General features: G+C 35.7%; 2 protein-coding genes across 2 annotated transcripts; one reads left to right on the top strand and one right to left on the bottom strand.

The window, feature by feature from the left end:
• Positions 1–1,839: 1,839 nt before the first annotated feature.
• Positions 1,840–6,064, top strand: dnase1l1 (deoxyribonuclease I-like 1). Its single transcript, XM_082145351.1, has 9 exons — positions 1,840–2,001; positions 2,873–3,017; positions 3,108–3,196; positions 3,298–3,384; positions 4,756–4,868; positions 4,983–5,095; positions 5,180–5,337; positions 5,442–5,538; positions 5,611–6,064. Exons 1-9 carry the CDS (start codon positions 1,997–1,999, stop codon positions 5,755–5,757), a joined length of 954 nt encoding a protein of 317 aa, XP_082001477.1. The 5' UTR covers positions 1,840–1,996; the 3' UTR covers positions 5,758–6,064.
• Positions 6,065–6,556: 492 nt separating this feature from the next.
• rpl10 (ribosomal protein L10) lies at positions 6,557–9,335 on the bottom strand. Its single transcript, XM_082145352.1, has 6 exons — positions 9,234–9,335; positions 8,724–8,782; positions 8,276–8,383; positions 8,024–8,162; positions 7,625–7,787; positions 6,557–6,788 (listed from the first exon to the last, which is right to left on the bottom strand). Exons 1-6 carry the CDS (start codon positions 9,254–9,256, stop codon positions 6,633–6,635), a joined length of 648 nt encoding a protein of 215 aa, XP_082001478.1. The 5' UTR covers positions 9,257–9,335; the 3' UTR covers positions 6,557–6,632.
• Positions 9,336–14,814: the final 5,479 nt, after the last annotated feature.

Here is a 14,814-nt window from a genome sequence, read left to right as displayed (position 1 = left end):
ATACTCGGAGGCCTGTGAGAAAAGCAGGTCAGTTGTCTCACCTATCAGCGCATCAGTGAGTGTGTGAGTGAAGAGCTGCAGCTGATCTCCAGTGAGAGAAACACTGTTGCCTTTGCTCAGTAAACCACTGATGAAAGTAGCAGCGACTGACACCTCTGTTTTCATCCTATTTTCAGCGAGGATATGCTCCTCACGAAAAATATACGAGCTGCAAAGTACAGTGGCAAATAAAGATAAAGGATAAAATAAATAAAGGTAAATTACGTGGAACTCAACAAATTCAGTTATTTATCTTTACAAAATTGGAAATAACTCACCTGTAAGTTTTCAACGACACAAAACACTAAAAAACCCCACTAACTTATTTATTTGTAATTATAAATACCGACGGACTAAAACAGATATTCAGTTAAACTAGAATATTAGCTACATTAATTGTTTGGAGGACGGACAAATATTACTGAGAGTAAAACTACAACAGAACTTGACTGTTACGTCATAGGGCAGAATTAGCGCGCTTCTCTAGCGCCATCGCCTGACAGATCAGCAGTCACGTGTGCAGAGTGCTTTCTCAAGCAGTGTGCTTGTGGTTTTAAAGAGTTGGTTCACCCAAACATTTTGTCCTCATTTACTCACCCACCCTCATGTTGTTCCAAACCTGTATTAGTTTCTTTCTTCTGCTGAACACAAAATAAGATATTTTAAAGAATGTTGGCAATCAAATATAGGCTACATATACAGTATCAATATTATATATATATATCCCTCACATTTCAGCAAACATTTTAGTATATCTTCTCAAGGGACAATACTGTATAAATGAAACTTGATATATTTTAGAGTAGTCATTGTGCATAGCAGTATTATATTTACTGTCCTCTGAAAATAACTAAACATGCAGCTATTATTGTCAAAATAGCTGGCAATATATATATATATATATATATATATATATATATATATATATATATATATATATATATATATATATAAAATATATCCAAGTTTATTTCTATAGTATTGTCCCTTGAGTAGATATACGAAAATGTTTGCTAAAATGTGAGGAGTGTACTCACTTTTGTGAGATACTGTGTGTGTGTGTGTGTGTGTGTGTGTGTGTGTGTGTGTGTGTGTATATATATATATATATATATATATATATATATATATATATATATATATATATATATATATATATATATATTCTTTGCTAATTTTGAGAGAAAATCCGCAGAATGTATTAAATTAAACTAAATGCAGATGGTAGCACATTTATTGCTAACTGAAAGCATAATCAAATTATCCAAAAATATTTCATAAACAAACATGTGAGTATGTGTGGAACTGTGTGAATAAAATGGATCTGTGGATATCTGCAACTGTGCATTGCAACTGCTTTATTTCTTTTTGTGAAGCAAGAGTTCGCTGAATACTGTGCAATATTGAATATTGCGCATGTATATTTATCTTACACAATAGGTAACTACACAAATAACTACATATTTCATAAGGAATATTTATTTTATTTATTTATTTTCTGTCTTTTTAATCAATCATTAACTTTGCTGGAATTTGACAGACCTTTACACTCATTGATTTAAACCCGATGTTATGTTTGCTGGGTAGCTGCAGACATTAATGCAACTTTACTTAAGCAACTGTGATGTTGTCATATTGGAGTGTTGAGTAAAAGCAGTGCCCTAAACTGGAAAGACCTGAAAGACGAGAAGAGAGTAAAAAGATTATACACCACATAATTCCGTTAGTTTTGCATGCAAATATATTGTATTTATCTCAATTGCAGGGTGTGTAAAGCCCCACACTCCTCGTACATTAGCAAGAAAAGCTCCTCCCTCTTGTCCACAAATAGCAGAGCAGAGGGTGTGTTCTCAGTCTTCCTGAGTATAATAATAACACCAGTGGAAAAGTCTTCAGCTGCGAAACGGAAAGAAAAGAGAAGACCCGCATTGTTGAAGTGAAACCCAGCACATTTCAAATGAGGTAAGGAAGTCTGCTTTTGAGTATATTAATATGCGACTCTGCCACAGTTTGTGAACCTGTGGATGCTACAACCATGTTGTAGGCTACTAGGCAAATATATGAAAGTTCTTTGGAGAAAAAAAAAAACTGTTGTAAGCTGTTAGAAACTTCTAGCACTCACAGATCATGTTTCAACCTGTTATCTGCAGTCTGGATTACTTCTAACAACAGCATAGGCTATTTACTTCACAAAAGGTTGCTAACCTTAAAGCAGACACATCCTTACCAATGACACAGTCTATCATTAGGTGTTAACTGTCGCAGGTCTCATCCTGAAAAGCAGTCAAAACTTTGATCAGAACATGATTAGGTTTGTTAACCAGTCTTTCAATGGAAAATCAAATTTTGTGTCTCCAAATTCATCAAACCTGATGAATTGTCATTGTCTTTGTATGTTTTTACTTGTGATAGTTTAGATCAGTGTCCTTTTTGGGATAGGAATGGGGAAATTAGTTAATATTTGACCAAAAAAATCTCCTCAAAAGATCTAAAAAGTTATAAAAATGAGAACTTTCCATACCACAAACCACAATCATATGATGAAGTATTACTCATCAGTTTCAGGATCACTTTTTTCAATAACTGTTAAGTCTGTAACAGTACATTCAAGCTAGTTTATTTAGCTATATTATATGATAATTAAATATTAATTAAGGTCTTTTATTCTCCATTGTCCTGCTGCTACATTATTTTTATTTGTTTGTACACTTCTGCAGTGTCTGCCTGCAAACGACTCATCTATTCCTGTTAATATAACATTTGAAGGCTGTTCTTTCCCATTGAATTGTGAAGCTATTTCTACAAAGGTCTTTCTCTCACTCTTTACATGCAGGATGACCGGCAGACTGTTCCTCTTCACCTTCTTCATCCTCTCTGGCTCGCTGACCTGCAATGGCTTCAGAATTTGTGCCTTTAATGTTCAGAGTTTTGGTGATTCAAAATCAGCCAATGCCATAATCATGAATTCTATATCACGGGTAAGAGGATGAATACTACAATGCTTTTTACTTATTTTTTTATATATATAAAACACGTCTAAATGTGTACTGTTTTGTTCTTTCTTGCAGATTGTAACTCGTTGCGACATATGTTTACTCCAGGAGGTCAGAGATCAGAAAAATAAAGCCATCCCACGCCTGCTTGATGCAGTCAACAGGTAGACAATATGGAATATGAACTCAAAATGTTACAAATCAGATTTAAGAGATAAACAAATCTATAGTGCGTAAATGCTATTACGTTATATTTTGTTTCCAGGCTTAGTAGTAATGATTATGTCTATGTGGCAAGTGAACGTCTCGGGAGAACACAAACGTATCAGGAGCAATACGTTTTTGTTTACAGGTATGTGTTCAGCACTTCTGTACTTTAGGACAGTATGTAAAGGCTAAGGATGCACATGATATTGGGAAAATGTTTATTATCAGCTGATATTAGAGATGTGTTGATTTATCAGCAGTGTTGGGGAAAGTTACTTTTAAAAGTAATGCATTACAATATTGCGTTACTCCCAGAAAAAGTAACTGTGTTGTTTGTTTTTAACCCTAACCCAAATTCATGCCTGTACAGTAGAGGCAAACAAACAAACCTTTCAGCTGTGCTGCCATTTTGGTTTGCAGAAGAATAGGACGCAGCAGAAAAAAGTTTGACACTATTACTTCAGCAATAAAAAAATAAATAAACAAAAAAACACGTGTGATGTTTATTCAAAGTCATTTTTGCTTATTAGTATGGTTGAATTGGATCACAGAAGTTCAGCAGCAAAGACATTGGTTAATAAAGTCAGATTAAATACATCAAGTATATTTGTGTAATTTAACATTTAATTGTTGCAGGTTTGCATTTCACCGTTTTTATTCATTTTGTGGAATACTGAATCTGTTTTTGTGCAAGTGAGCTGAGTTTCATCACAGTCTGCTCACATTTAACCTAAAACAATATCCATTATGTTTATAAAGCGCACACAACGCCTCTGCACTTACTCCGTATTTCTCTTGACATGGGGACAGGAGAGGTGTCAGTCAATACATGGGAAAACAAAGGAACTTATTTGAAAAAACTTATTTTGTTGTAAATTTAAAAGTAATGTGTTACTTCATTAGTTACTTGAAAAAGTAATCTGATTACGTAACTCGCATTACTTGAAATGTGTCACCCCAACAATGTTTATCAGTATTCTCATTCCCCATATTTTTGCGTTTAAATGAGATTTGCTGTCATCTAGCACTCAGTTAAAGTTATTTAAAACATTAATAATTTAATGATACCGCCTTTAGCAAATCACATGTGAAATCACAATGAATATACACTATATTTTTATAGTGTACATTATGTTGTGATGCCTAAATTCACTTGTAGCATTTAAAATGATAGGTTTTAGCACTTGGTGTTTTATTTTTAAGTTAATTAGACAAAATAGCTTAGATTTTGAATATAATAATAATAATAATGAGTTATTTAATAAATAATATGTTTATCAGTTATCAACAATAAAACGTATTATTATTATATAATTTTTTTTTATTTTGGTGCATCCCTAGATAAGGTAGGGTGTTGTTAATATTAGATATTTCTTTGTGAGAGGTAAGGCATGTCTTGCTGCATTACTTTCATTAAAACAAAGATATTCTTGATCACCACAACTGTTTTTTTTCTTCTTTTTTTCAGGCCTTACAAGATAAGCTTCCTCATTTATTTTTTCCCCCCCTCATACAGGAAAAGCACAGCAAAGCTGATAAAGCAGTATCAGTATCCAGATACGCAGAAGGGGGATGTTGATGCTTTCTCCAGAGAACCCTTTGTGGTACATTTTCAAGCCCCTAAAACAGGTCAAATTTTAAAAAAGGAAAACTTGCTCACTGAATTTATTTATTATAAGACACATCATCGTAAGCTGAAGTTTGATGATTTTGATCATGATCTGATAATGTCTCTATTAACAGTGGCCAAGGAGTTTGTCTTGATTCCGCAGCACACTACCCCTTCAAATGCCACCAAAGAGATTGATGAACTTTACGATGTCTTTGTGGATGTCAGAGAGCGATGGAAAATTGAGGTGTGATGATGGATTTCCTATATTATATAGAGCATAATTTCATGAGATCAAGTCTTAAACCTTGCTTTTTTGTCATCTTTCCAGAATGTGATGTTCCTTGGGGACTTCAATGCAGCTTGTGGTTACGTGGCTAAAAAGAACCGTAAGAACATCAGGCTCTTATCTGACCGGTCTTTCATCTGGCTGATTCAGGATAACGTGGACACTACGGTGAAACAGTCGACTGACTGTGCATACGACAGGTATGCTAGCAAAATGTTCATATTAGCATAATATAATAAAGATGCTTCTGATTTTCATGTAGACATGGCATATAATGATTCATATTTATGGCTACAATCTACAGAATTGTTGTGCATGGAGAGCCATTTCTCAGAACAATTGAACCGTTTTCAGCAAAGCCGTTCAATTTTCCCAAGGAATTACGTCTTACAGAGGCTCAGGTAAGCCAAATTCAGCATTTACCGTTATTTTGTGCATTTTCATGTCACTGAACTTCGGATTGTCTGTTATAGGCTTTAGAAGTAAGTGATCACTACCCCATTGAGGTGGTCCTCAAGACTCAGAAATCAGGGTTTTTCACAAGAAGCAACAGAGCATCATGTCTTTTGCCTTCAGCGTTTGTGCTGAATGTCTTACTGCTACTGCAGATGATCATATGAACACACATCAACCACGACGAGTGGATTATTCATCTCACCTAAATGAAGTGAAGACTTTACTTTGCTGTTACACAGCTGCTATGTACTTGAGCTCATACAGAGCCACAACTGCATCTTCAAAATGTGTAGATGATTAGTGGACGTGACTGAATATTTTTTTACAGCTTCTAGAAATTGATAATCATGGAGGACTGGCTCAGGTTCTATAATTCTAAATTAGATTTCTCATTTATTCATGCAAGTTAAATATTTAAATTTTTGGAGAGAATTTTATTTTTGTAATAAATTCTGAAAAAATGTGCAGTTATATGAATGAGTTGTTTTCTGTTCAGTTGTTTCACATTTGGAAGGTAGTTGATTCATTAGATATTTTCTTAGGTTACACAATTTCTAGGTGATGTAGTAATATTAACTACATGTGCTTATATTGTTACATTTTGGTTTAGTTCATAATTATGCATAAATTACTGTAATTACTATAGCAAGTACATTTATTATGTGACAAACCCAGAAATCAGCTGGCTGAAAGTTATGGTCTGATAAAACTTACACTTTTTGCCTTAAAACAATGACACAAAGCTAGACAGCCAAACGCCAAAGCAATCCCATCAAGATAATCTAGAACTTTAAATATTGGTTGTGATGTTAGTCCTAAAGAAATGGCTTTTGAATAAAACCAACTGTATCTGTATTTCCACAAACGTTTGTTATTCCCTGTATATAGTTCCACACAATTACACTAAATGTACTAAACTACTAACAAGTTCAAATGCAAGCCAGAAAAAAAGAACAAAAAACGTTGTAAATCAAAGAATGGACTTTATTTGTGGTCAATAGAGCCTTGGTTCACACAGATGCAATGACGTGTGTGGTGCTTAGTTGGCGTGCAGGGCCTTCCAGCGGCTCAGGGGTCCATGGCTGGGGATGTATTTCACCCCACAGCCGTCGGGGATCAGACGCTTCTCCGCCAGCATGTCATCAAAGTCAGTGGCGTTGAACTTTGTGAAGCCATACTTCTTGGAGATGTGAATCTAAGGAAGGAGAATATAGACAGTCAGCAGACCACTTTTACACAATTAACCCCTAGACCAGTGGTTCTCAAAGGGGGAAGGAGGGGATGAACATAAGGATGAATTCACTCATAAATGGTCAATAAATAAGCAATATTATGTCTCTGTGGTCCCTTAAAAGGGCCCAGCACTGCACAGCTAGGCTCATACACATCCACAGAATTACTGTCTGCAGCCTTTGCACACCACACAAGTACAGACAACCTGTCTAGTCGGCTTAATAAGCTGCAGGTAAGAGTCAAGTCAGTCCAGACATTCAAGTGCGTAAACAGCGGTTGGCGCTCTGCCTAAAGCAGCACCGAACGCCAACTCCACTGCCTTTTTCATCTTCAGACCACTGACTTCACACAAACTGAACAAGCCTGACAGAAGTTTCTCACCACAGAAAAACACTTCAGTGGACAGCATCACAAGGTGTTATTGTGAACGCACAGTTCGGCTGCCATGTTGCGGCGAGAAGACGTACAAGACTCATGAGGTGCCGTCAAGAGCACTCAATGCAGCCACTGATATATTGTTCATACAAAGCATCACTGAAATACTTACATTTTACAATTTCCATCAGTTATGTTCTGATCCATTATCTTCTTACATTTGTGGCATTAGGAAGTGAAACTACTGCAGGTGTTTTACAATTAAATTGTTTTTTAATTTCTCTGATATTAGACTGAAATTATCTAGTATTCAGGGATGGGATGGGTTTTCTTAAGGGAGCGTCAGATTTTTTAAAAGGTTTTGGGAGTGGGAAAAATTTGAGAACCACTGACAAACACATTTTTCAACTTCATTTTAAGTACCTTCTGACGGCCAGGGAACTTGAACTTGGCTCTCCTCAGAGCCTCGATCACATGTTCCTTGTTTGAGGCCTTTGTGCGCACGGACATGATCACCTGGCCAATGCACACACGGGCCACTGTGCCCTGTGGCTTACCGAAAGCACCACGCATTCCAGTCTGGAGCCTGAAGAGAAGACGAACATTAAGATTAATTTACACAAAAATGGCCAAACACGAATTCTATCAAAAATAAGCAATATTATGTCTCTGTGGTCCCTTAAAAGGGCCCAGCACTGCACAGCTAGGCTCATACACATCCACAGAATTACTGTCTGCAGCCTTTGCACACCACACAAGTACAGACAACCTGTCTAGTCGGCTTAATAAGCTGCAGGTAAGAGTCCACACACACACACTCACCTATCAGCTCCGGCACAGGATAACATTTTGTTGATGCGGATGACATGGAAAGGGTGCAGGCGCACACGGATGTGGAAACCATCTTTACCGCAGGTCTTCACCATGTACTTGTTGGCGCAGATACGGGCAGCCTCAAGAGCTAGACAACAAATTGCAAATTAAAGAAAAATTAAGACTATGTATCAAAAAGTGCTCTATGTAATTGGCAAATATTATAAGATATGAACAGCAGTATTGTAGAAGACGCCTCACCTTCACTGGAAAGCTGCTCATACTCATCAGATACCATGTGACCGCACATGGGGAACTCATCAACCTTGGCCTTTTTCCTGCCCAAGTCGAAGATCCTGATCTTAGGATCTGAGTTTGAGAAGGACATGCTTAATCAGAACAAATCTTGAACTATAATTGTTCATATTTGATGAAATCAAATTGATTAATAGTTATTGTCCTAAATTCAGGGTTCCTAGAATTTTGGACTAACAAATTCTCATTTTATTTTATGTAACATTTATACTATAATGATTTTTTAAAAGCAGATGAATTTACTACTAAACTTTAACATTTGAATCATTCCAAACTGTCATTATGTATTGGGAGTTATTACATGATGAGCTCAAATTTGACATTCATTACAGAAACTTCCATGACTTAAGACTTAAGTATTAAAATTCTTCTGATATTGTCTTCCATAACTTACCAGGAACACCTCGACAGAAGCGGGATTTGGGGTAAGGCTTGTTCTTACAGTATCTGTAGCTGCAATAGATAATTGACAATTAGCAACTCAAAAACAATGTATCTTACCAATCAGGGTAAAGAGGTCTGCTTAAATCACCATTGCACATACCTAGTTAATACAAGTACAAAAACGAAATATATATAAAGCAAAACATTCTGCCACATTCGTAGATTGTAAATTATTCAACTACAAATGCAGCACATAGCTAAATGTCAACAGACAAGAAGTTTTTAGCGCTTATTTATAAGCTTCATTTTTAATGATGATCCGTTTCAAATAACCAAGAATGTATACCAAGCAATTTAATAGAAGACAAACTTGTTTTAAGAGCACATTCGTGTTAACAGCAGAAAGTAGCCCGTGTCAGTGTATTGTCACTGCTGAAAGAGGCCGGTGTGCTGCACATGGTTTGAGGGCCCTGCCATTTTCAGTACGGCCCATTCTTAAAACACTAAATTTACAACTTACCAACGGGCTGGACGGCGGCCCATGGTTGCGATCTGTAATATAGGCAATAACAATAGTTTTAAAGAGAAATAGTTTTATTTATAAGTGAATAAACAATGTGTTTTTCCAAATATCTACAGAGAGCGACGCAGCGCGCTCTCACCACGCACTCACCTAATGGTGGAAAGGAAGAATACTGATCTTCCGCTGCGTCATAATGCACCGCCAGAAACTACTTCCGGTTACATATTAGTGACACATTTATACTGTCTATACTTAAAACATAGTTTATATTCTAGTTTTTAAAAAGAACAAACGAGTAATACATATTAATATAAGCGTGTAGAAGACAACTTATAGTTAGTCCCTGTCTGTGCTCTTACATCAACTGGGAAGTAGTTCTGCGCTCCCTCATACAATCGTTAGCTGGTATTTGTAGTCCATGAGGTTGTACCAGGAGCGTAGCTTTACGGGTTATATTACTACACAAGCTATAAAGAAGATTTTAATATAAATATATATATTTCCCTGACAGGCAGCATTACTACAATAATCTCTTGTGTGAGTCTTATTTTCTGTCGACTTTTTAGAATGCCCGATTCGAGAATGTATAGATAGGCTAAAATGTGACTATTACAACAAACTTAACAAAAAGAGAGCTACATAAAGGTGGATATTTACCCACACGCAACTGAAATACAAATCTTCAAAATGCATTCCTATCATCATTCAGCCCTGTGTGTGAAGCATGTGAATGCCTCTACAGGACAAGGCATTTTCCTAACCAAAAGATCATCAAAAACAAACAGCACACGAAATCAATTCAAGAACAAAAAATGCAATGACATTTACACGTTTTTCCGATGTTTTCCTTGTAAATACAGCAGTAGGCCTACATGAATAGCCCTCTATAATCTTTCAAAAGCCTACCATGTTATCAAAGTGGTAGCCTATTACATAGTAGGCTGGCACACAGACACATTATGCTAATTTTTAAAAGGTAAGTTTGGGAAACTTGGGAAACTCATTTTTAAAAGGTAAGTTTGGGAAACAACACAGCTAGTGCTGTGCTAGCTGTGTTTTGTAGAAAACTGTTGCTAAGTTCCGTTAATTTGCTTGGTAAAACGTTAGCTTGTAGGTTAAGATATCTTTGCGTTACAGTTATGCAGAATAAAAATAAAAAATTAACTAGTGTAGCCTAATAATCGTTTTGTGAAATTAATAGTATGATTGTTGATGTCGTCGACGCATTTCACTTTAGAACAGTTCTGGAATCTATCACGGCAAAGCATATCTGAAACACAAGAGGGCAACAAACCCCTTCAAATGGATCAACTGCATGGTTGCTCGCTCCACATTGTCTCGAGGGAGCGCTGTTGCTTTGTGCTTCTCCAGTTCGGATGTGGTAATGAAAAAAAATCCCTCCTGCACACTCCTAATTTTTTTTTAGAGAGGAATGACCTCACATCTCTGAACTGTGGATAACGAGGACCAAATGCTCGGGTGGTCATTGGATCCCATGAAATCACAAATGTTTGTTCATTTTCAATGTAAAAAATGGTGTGACATTACAAAAAACCTCCTTCTGCTCTAACATGCGATGGATATGTTGAACATCAGGTCAGATGTAGATCACAAAAGCATCCATCATGTAAGCACGACCAAGATAAGCATCCATCATGTAAGCACGACCAAGGGAGAGATTTTGTTCAGGCTTCAACAATGATAATTTATAATCTAAGGAAACATCCACTCTATCTGAAGCTGAGGCCAAAGCTCTGTGAACAATCTGAAATATTCCTCTGGTCTCGCTCTGAGTTCTTCAACTAACTGGGGCAAGCACACATTCTTACCTTAGATGGGGCTGTGCACAGGTCAGGCCAAGTCAAATCTGCCTCCTCATTTATTTGATCTCATAACTCTGTTCCAGAGTCAGTCTAGACTGGCCAACTCCCACAGCAGCCCGGAGATACGAAAATTATTTATCTCTAATTAGGCACGGCATATAGGTATACAAATAGATAGTTTTAGCCCCCAAAAATTATAATTTCAAGTAAAAATTTGGGATAATTATTCATTGATGTTCTCTTAACAAATTGACATATATAGTGACATTATTATGATTATTTTAAATACCTTTAACTGATTAAATCGATGTCAAGAACAATTTGAACCATTGATTTCCTCTTGTAAGCTATGCTTGATGAATCAGACAACTGTTGCAGTTCTTATGTTAGAGATGTGCACATAACGGTTTCAAAACTCAATTTTTTTTACGGTTTGTAATTTATGTAACAAAACACAAAAATCTTTTCAAGTAATGTTAACAACAGACCTTTTTTTCGCTCATAAATTGAAACCCTTTATTATAAAAACCCCTCTGAAATTCTCAAGGGAATCCATGTTGAATTCTGCTTTGACTTAAAAATGGACTATTAGCGTGACTATAAACAGCTATTTAATGGGATCATGATTCAAATATACAAAGTAACTAACAGTGTTTGTTATCTATTGTTATGATTTTATTTATTGTTTAAACCAAATTTGGTTTACATATAGCATGACAAAAACTGAGTGTTTTTTGTTACTCATTGGTGTATATTCAATGCAATGTATTTTCCTTCTATTGCTGCAGTGTTTTTAGTTGCCCTTGTGGTTCTCTTCATTTGCATACAATATATATGAGACTTTAGTGATGGTAAACTCACTCTTTATAAGGGGTCTTTCCTTTCAGTGAACCACAAACTAGGTGTGGGTCTTCAGATACCACACCCAAAGCTTTCACACATCAGTGTAGAAGAGTTGCATGCGCTCATATTATGCACAGCATCAGCTTTTGCTTACAAGGAGAATGAGTTTTCACATGCCATTGTGTCTTGGCCTTGCACAGGTCTTGCACAGCCTGCATGTGCAGGTTCTTATGCAACCTTGCTTGTGTATATGTGCATGTATGTGCATGGTTAAATGTGTGTGTGCTGTGTGTGAGAAATGTGAGAAGAAGAAGAAAATGAAGAAGAAAAGAGAGTGGATCATGAAGTTAAAGAGGAATTAAAAACTATTTGAGGAAAGGGAGAACTACATGAAAAAGGGCTGGGTCGGACATTACTCATTACCCCTGTGTAAAAAATATTGACTCATGTGGTTTACTGCTCTTAGATGGTTTAAACTGGTCTGGTTCCCCAAACAGACCATGCAGGAGTTAAGCTGGTTTAGCTGATTGGCCAGCTGTTTTCCCAGCCTGGCCAGCAGATCTTCCCCCCCATGCAGCAGGACTTTTAAAATATCATTGTTGGTGTCCATTTGAAGACATGATTAATCATTTGATGATCTCTTAGATAATGTTCTATTTAGCTATGTGGAAAAGTCTTCATTCCTGCAGGGACTGAATGGCTACTGTGATGATCTCCCCAATGAGTGATTCAGGGGAATGGGTTTTTTTTTTTTTTTTATCTCAATCCAAAGAAAAGAAGTTTAAAGACATACATGATGACAAATGATGTGTCATTTTGTTGATATTGTGCAGGTCGATGTTTGGAACATGGTATGAATGTAGTGTCGCAAAAAAGAGTGTTTAGTTACCGATGCTATTGCAAAAATCCTATTCACTGACAGCCATTAATGGATTTATTTAGTCTGATAATATGGGGTTGGTGAGATAAAATAAGTACAAAATAAAATAAAATAAAAAAGCTGTCTTAAAAACAGAAAAAAGGTTGAATCCTTAAGTTTTAACATATAACCATTTGTCATGTTTTTTTTAAATCTCAACATGACCCCCCCCCCCCCCCCCCCCCCCCATGCGGGGATCCACTTAATTTAAAATAAAACAACTTTTTATTAGTATAATTATTATCATCAATTTTAATAGCCTATATATTATTTTATTTAAATATGTATCGTTATTATAATGATATAATCCTTTTAATTATGAAAAACAAAAGAGACAAATATAATCAAAATGTCATATGCTAAGACTAGTGCTGTCAAATTAACCCCATCTAATATAAAACTATGTAAATATATATATAATATATATATACAAACTTTAATTTTAGATGCGATTAATCGTGATTAATCGATTTGAAGGCACTAGTTAAAACTAAAGCAAAAAAAAAATTTCTTCAAAACTTATTCTAGACTTTTCCATTTCCTTAGAAAGACAAATAGAAAGATAAATTTGATGAGCTGGCATACCACACCATAGCATCACCTTAAACAGGAAGTGAAAATATATCCGTTACTAGGTGATGACCACAAGTTTATAAATAACAAAAGTCAGAAAAGCCCGCAGCTACGGTATGACACATCATAAGTTTTCCGTCTGCCATTCTGTAGAAATCACCAAAAACAGAAGAATTCCCTGCATTCCCGTCTCCAGGTTACTGATGTGTGGAGCGGGGGCTGCTCGGAGTAAACCTGTGCTGACATGTCAACTACCATAGTCATGAGATCATGCGATGTCATCCCGGGTCAGTTAAAAGCACATGTCACAACGGGGTAAGAAGGGGCCCTGTCTTCCAGTGTCATGTTTTTTTGGTTCAACTGGGATGGCAGGGAAAAACTTCTATTATTCACCATGCTGTGCTCAAAATAAACAACACAAAAGACAGTCAATCGTAAAAAAACAAAACACAATAAATTTGGGGGTTTCTTCAATTATGGGCTTTTTTTGTCCCCTTTTGGATGTTTCACATTCCCATTAGTTTAACTGATTTGCCTAACAGCATTTTATTTTTTAGAAATTAATACTTTATTCATCAAAGATTAATCAAATCGATTAAAAGTAACAGTAAAGATGTATATTTATTAATGTTACAAAATATTTCTGTTTCAAATAAATCACAGTTTCCACAAAAATATTAAGCAGCACAACTGTTTTCAAATTTGATAATAATCAGAAATGTTTTTTGAGCAGCAAATCATCATATCAGAATGATTTCTGAAGGATCATGTGACACTGAAGACTGGAGTAATGACGCTGAAAATTCAGCTTTGCCTCACAGGAACTTTTTTTTTAATATATTTATTTTTTAAATATTTCATATCAGCTCTTACCTGACACTGTTGTCCACATGGTAACTAAGTACACTAACTTTTGATAAAAGTAGTGTCATACTTAGTGTCATACTTGTTGGTTGTAATGGAAATGACAAGAAACTTAAGAACTGTCATAATTTGTATGAAGCTAATTATAGACATCATCATAGTTGTAAAATATAATAAAGAATGTTGTTAATAGACAGATTGTCTCTTATAGATTAAATGTAAATGTCTGGGACAAGGGTAAAACAATTAGAAAAAAATAAAATGAAATATTTTAAGATAAAATATTGGGACGTAAAAGTGCACAAAACATCCTTTACAGAGGGACAATATACAAAATATATGGAAAGTATACATTTATGTACGTGTATATTGTGATTTGCAGATGTGTAAATGTGTGTGTTAAGAGGCGAGTGATTGTGTCATGGGTGGTTAAAACCTTAAACGAAAAGAAACAATCTAAAAAAAAGAAAAGAAAAAAAAAGACAGTATAAGTTCAGTATAAGAACACACATTGCTCATTGTAACCTGGTTCTTGCTGTTTGGAATTGAAATTGTG

The sequence above is a fragment of the Leuciscus leuciscus genome (assembly GCF_965113295.1).
Source record: "Leuciscus leuciscus genome assembly, chromosome: 18".
Lineage (NCBI taxonomy): Eukaryota > Metazoa > Chordata > Actinopteri > Cypriniformes > Leuciscidae > Leuciscus > Leuciscus leuciscus.
The sequence above is the reverse complement of the archived record's forward strand: the minus strand, read 5'-3'. Positions and strand labels throughout refer to the sequence as shown.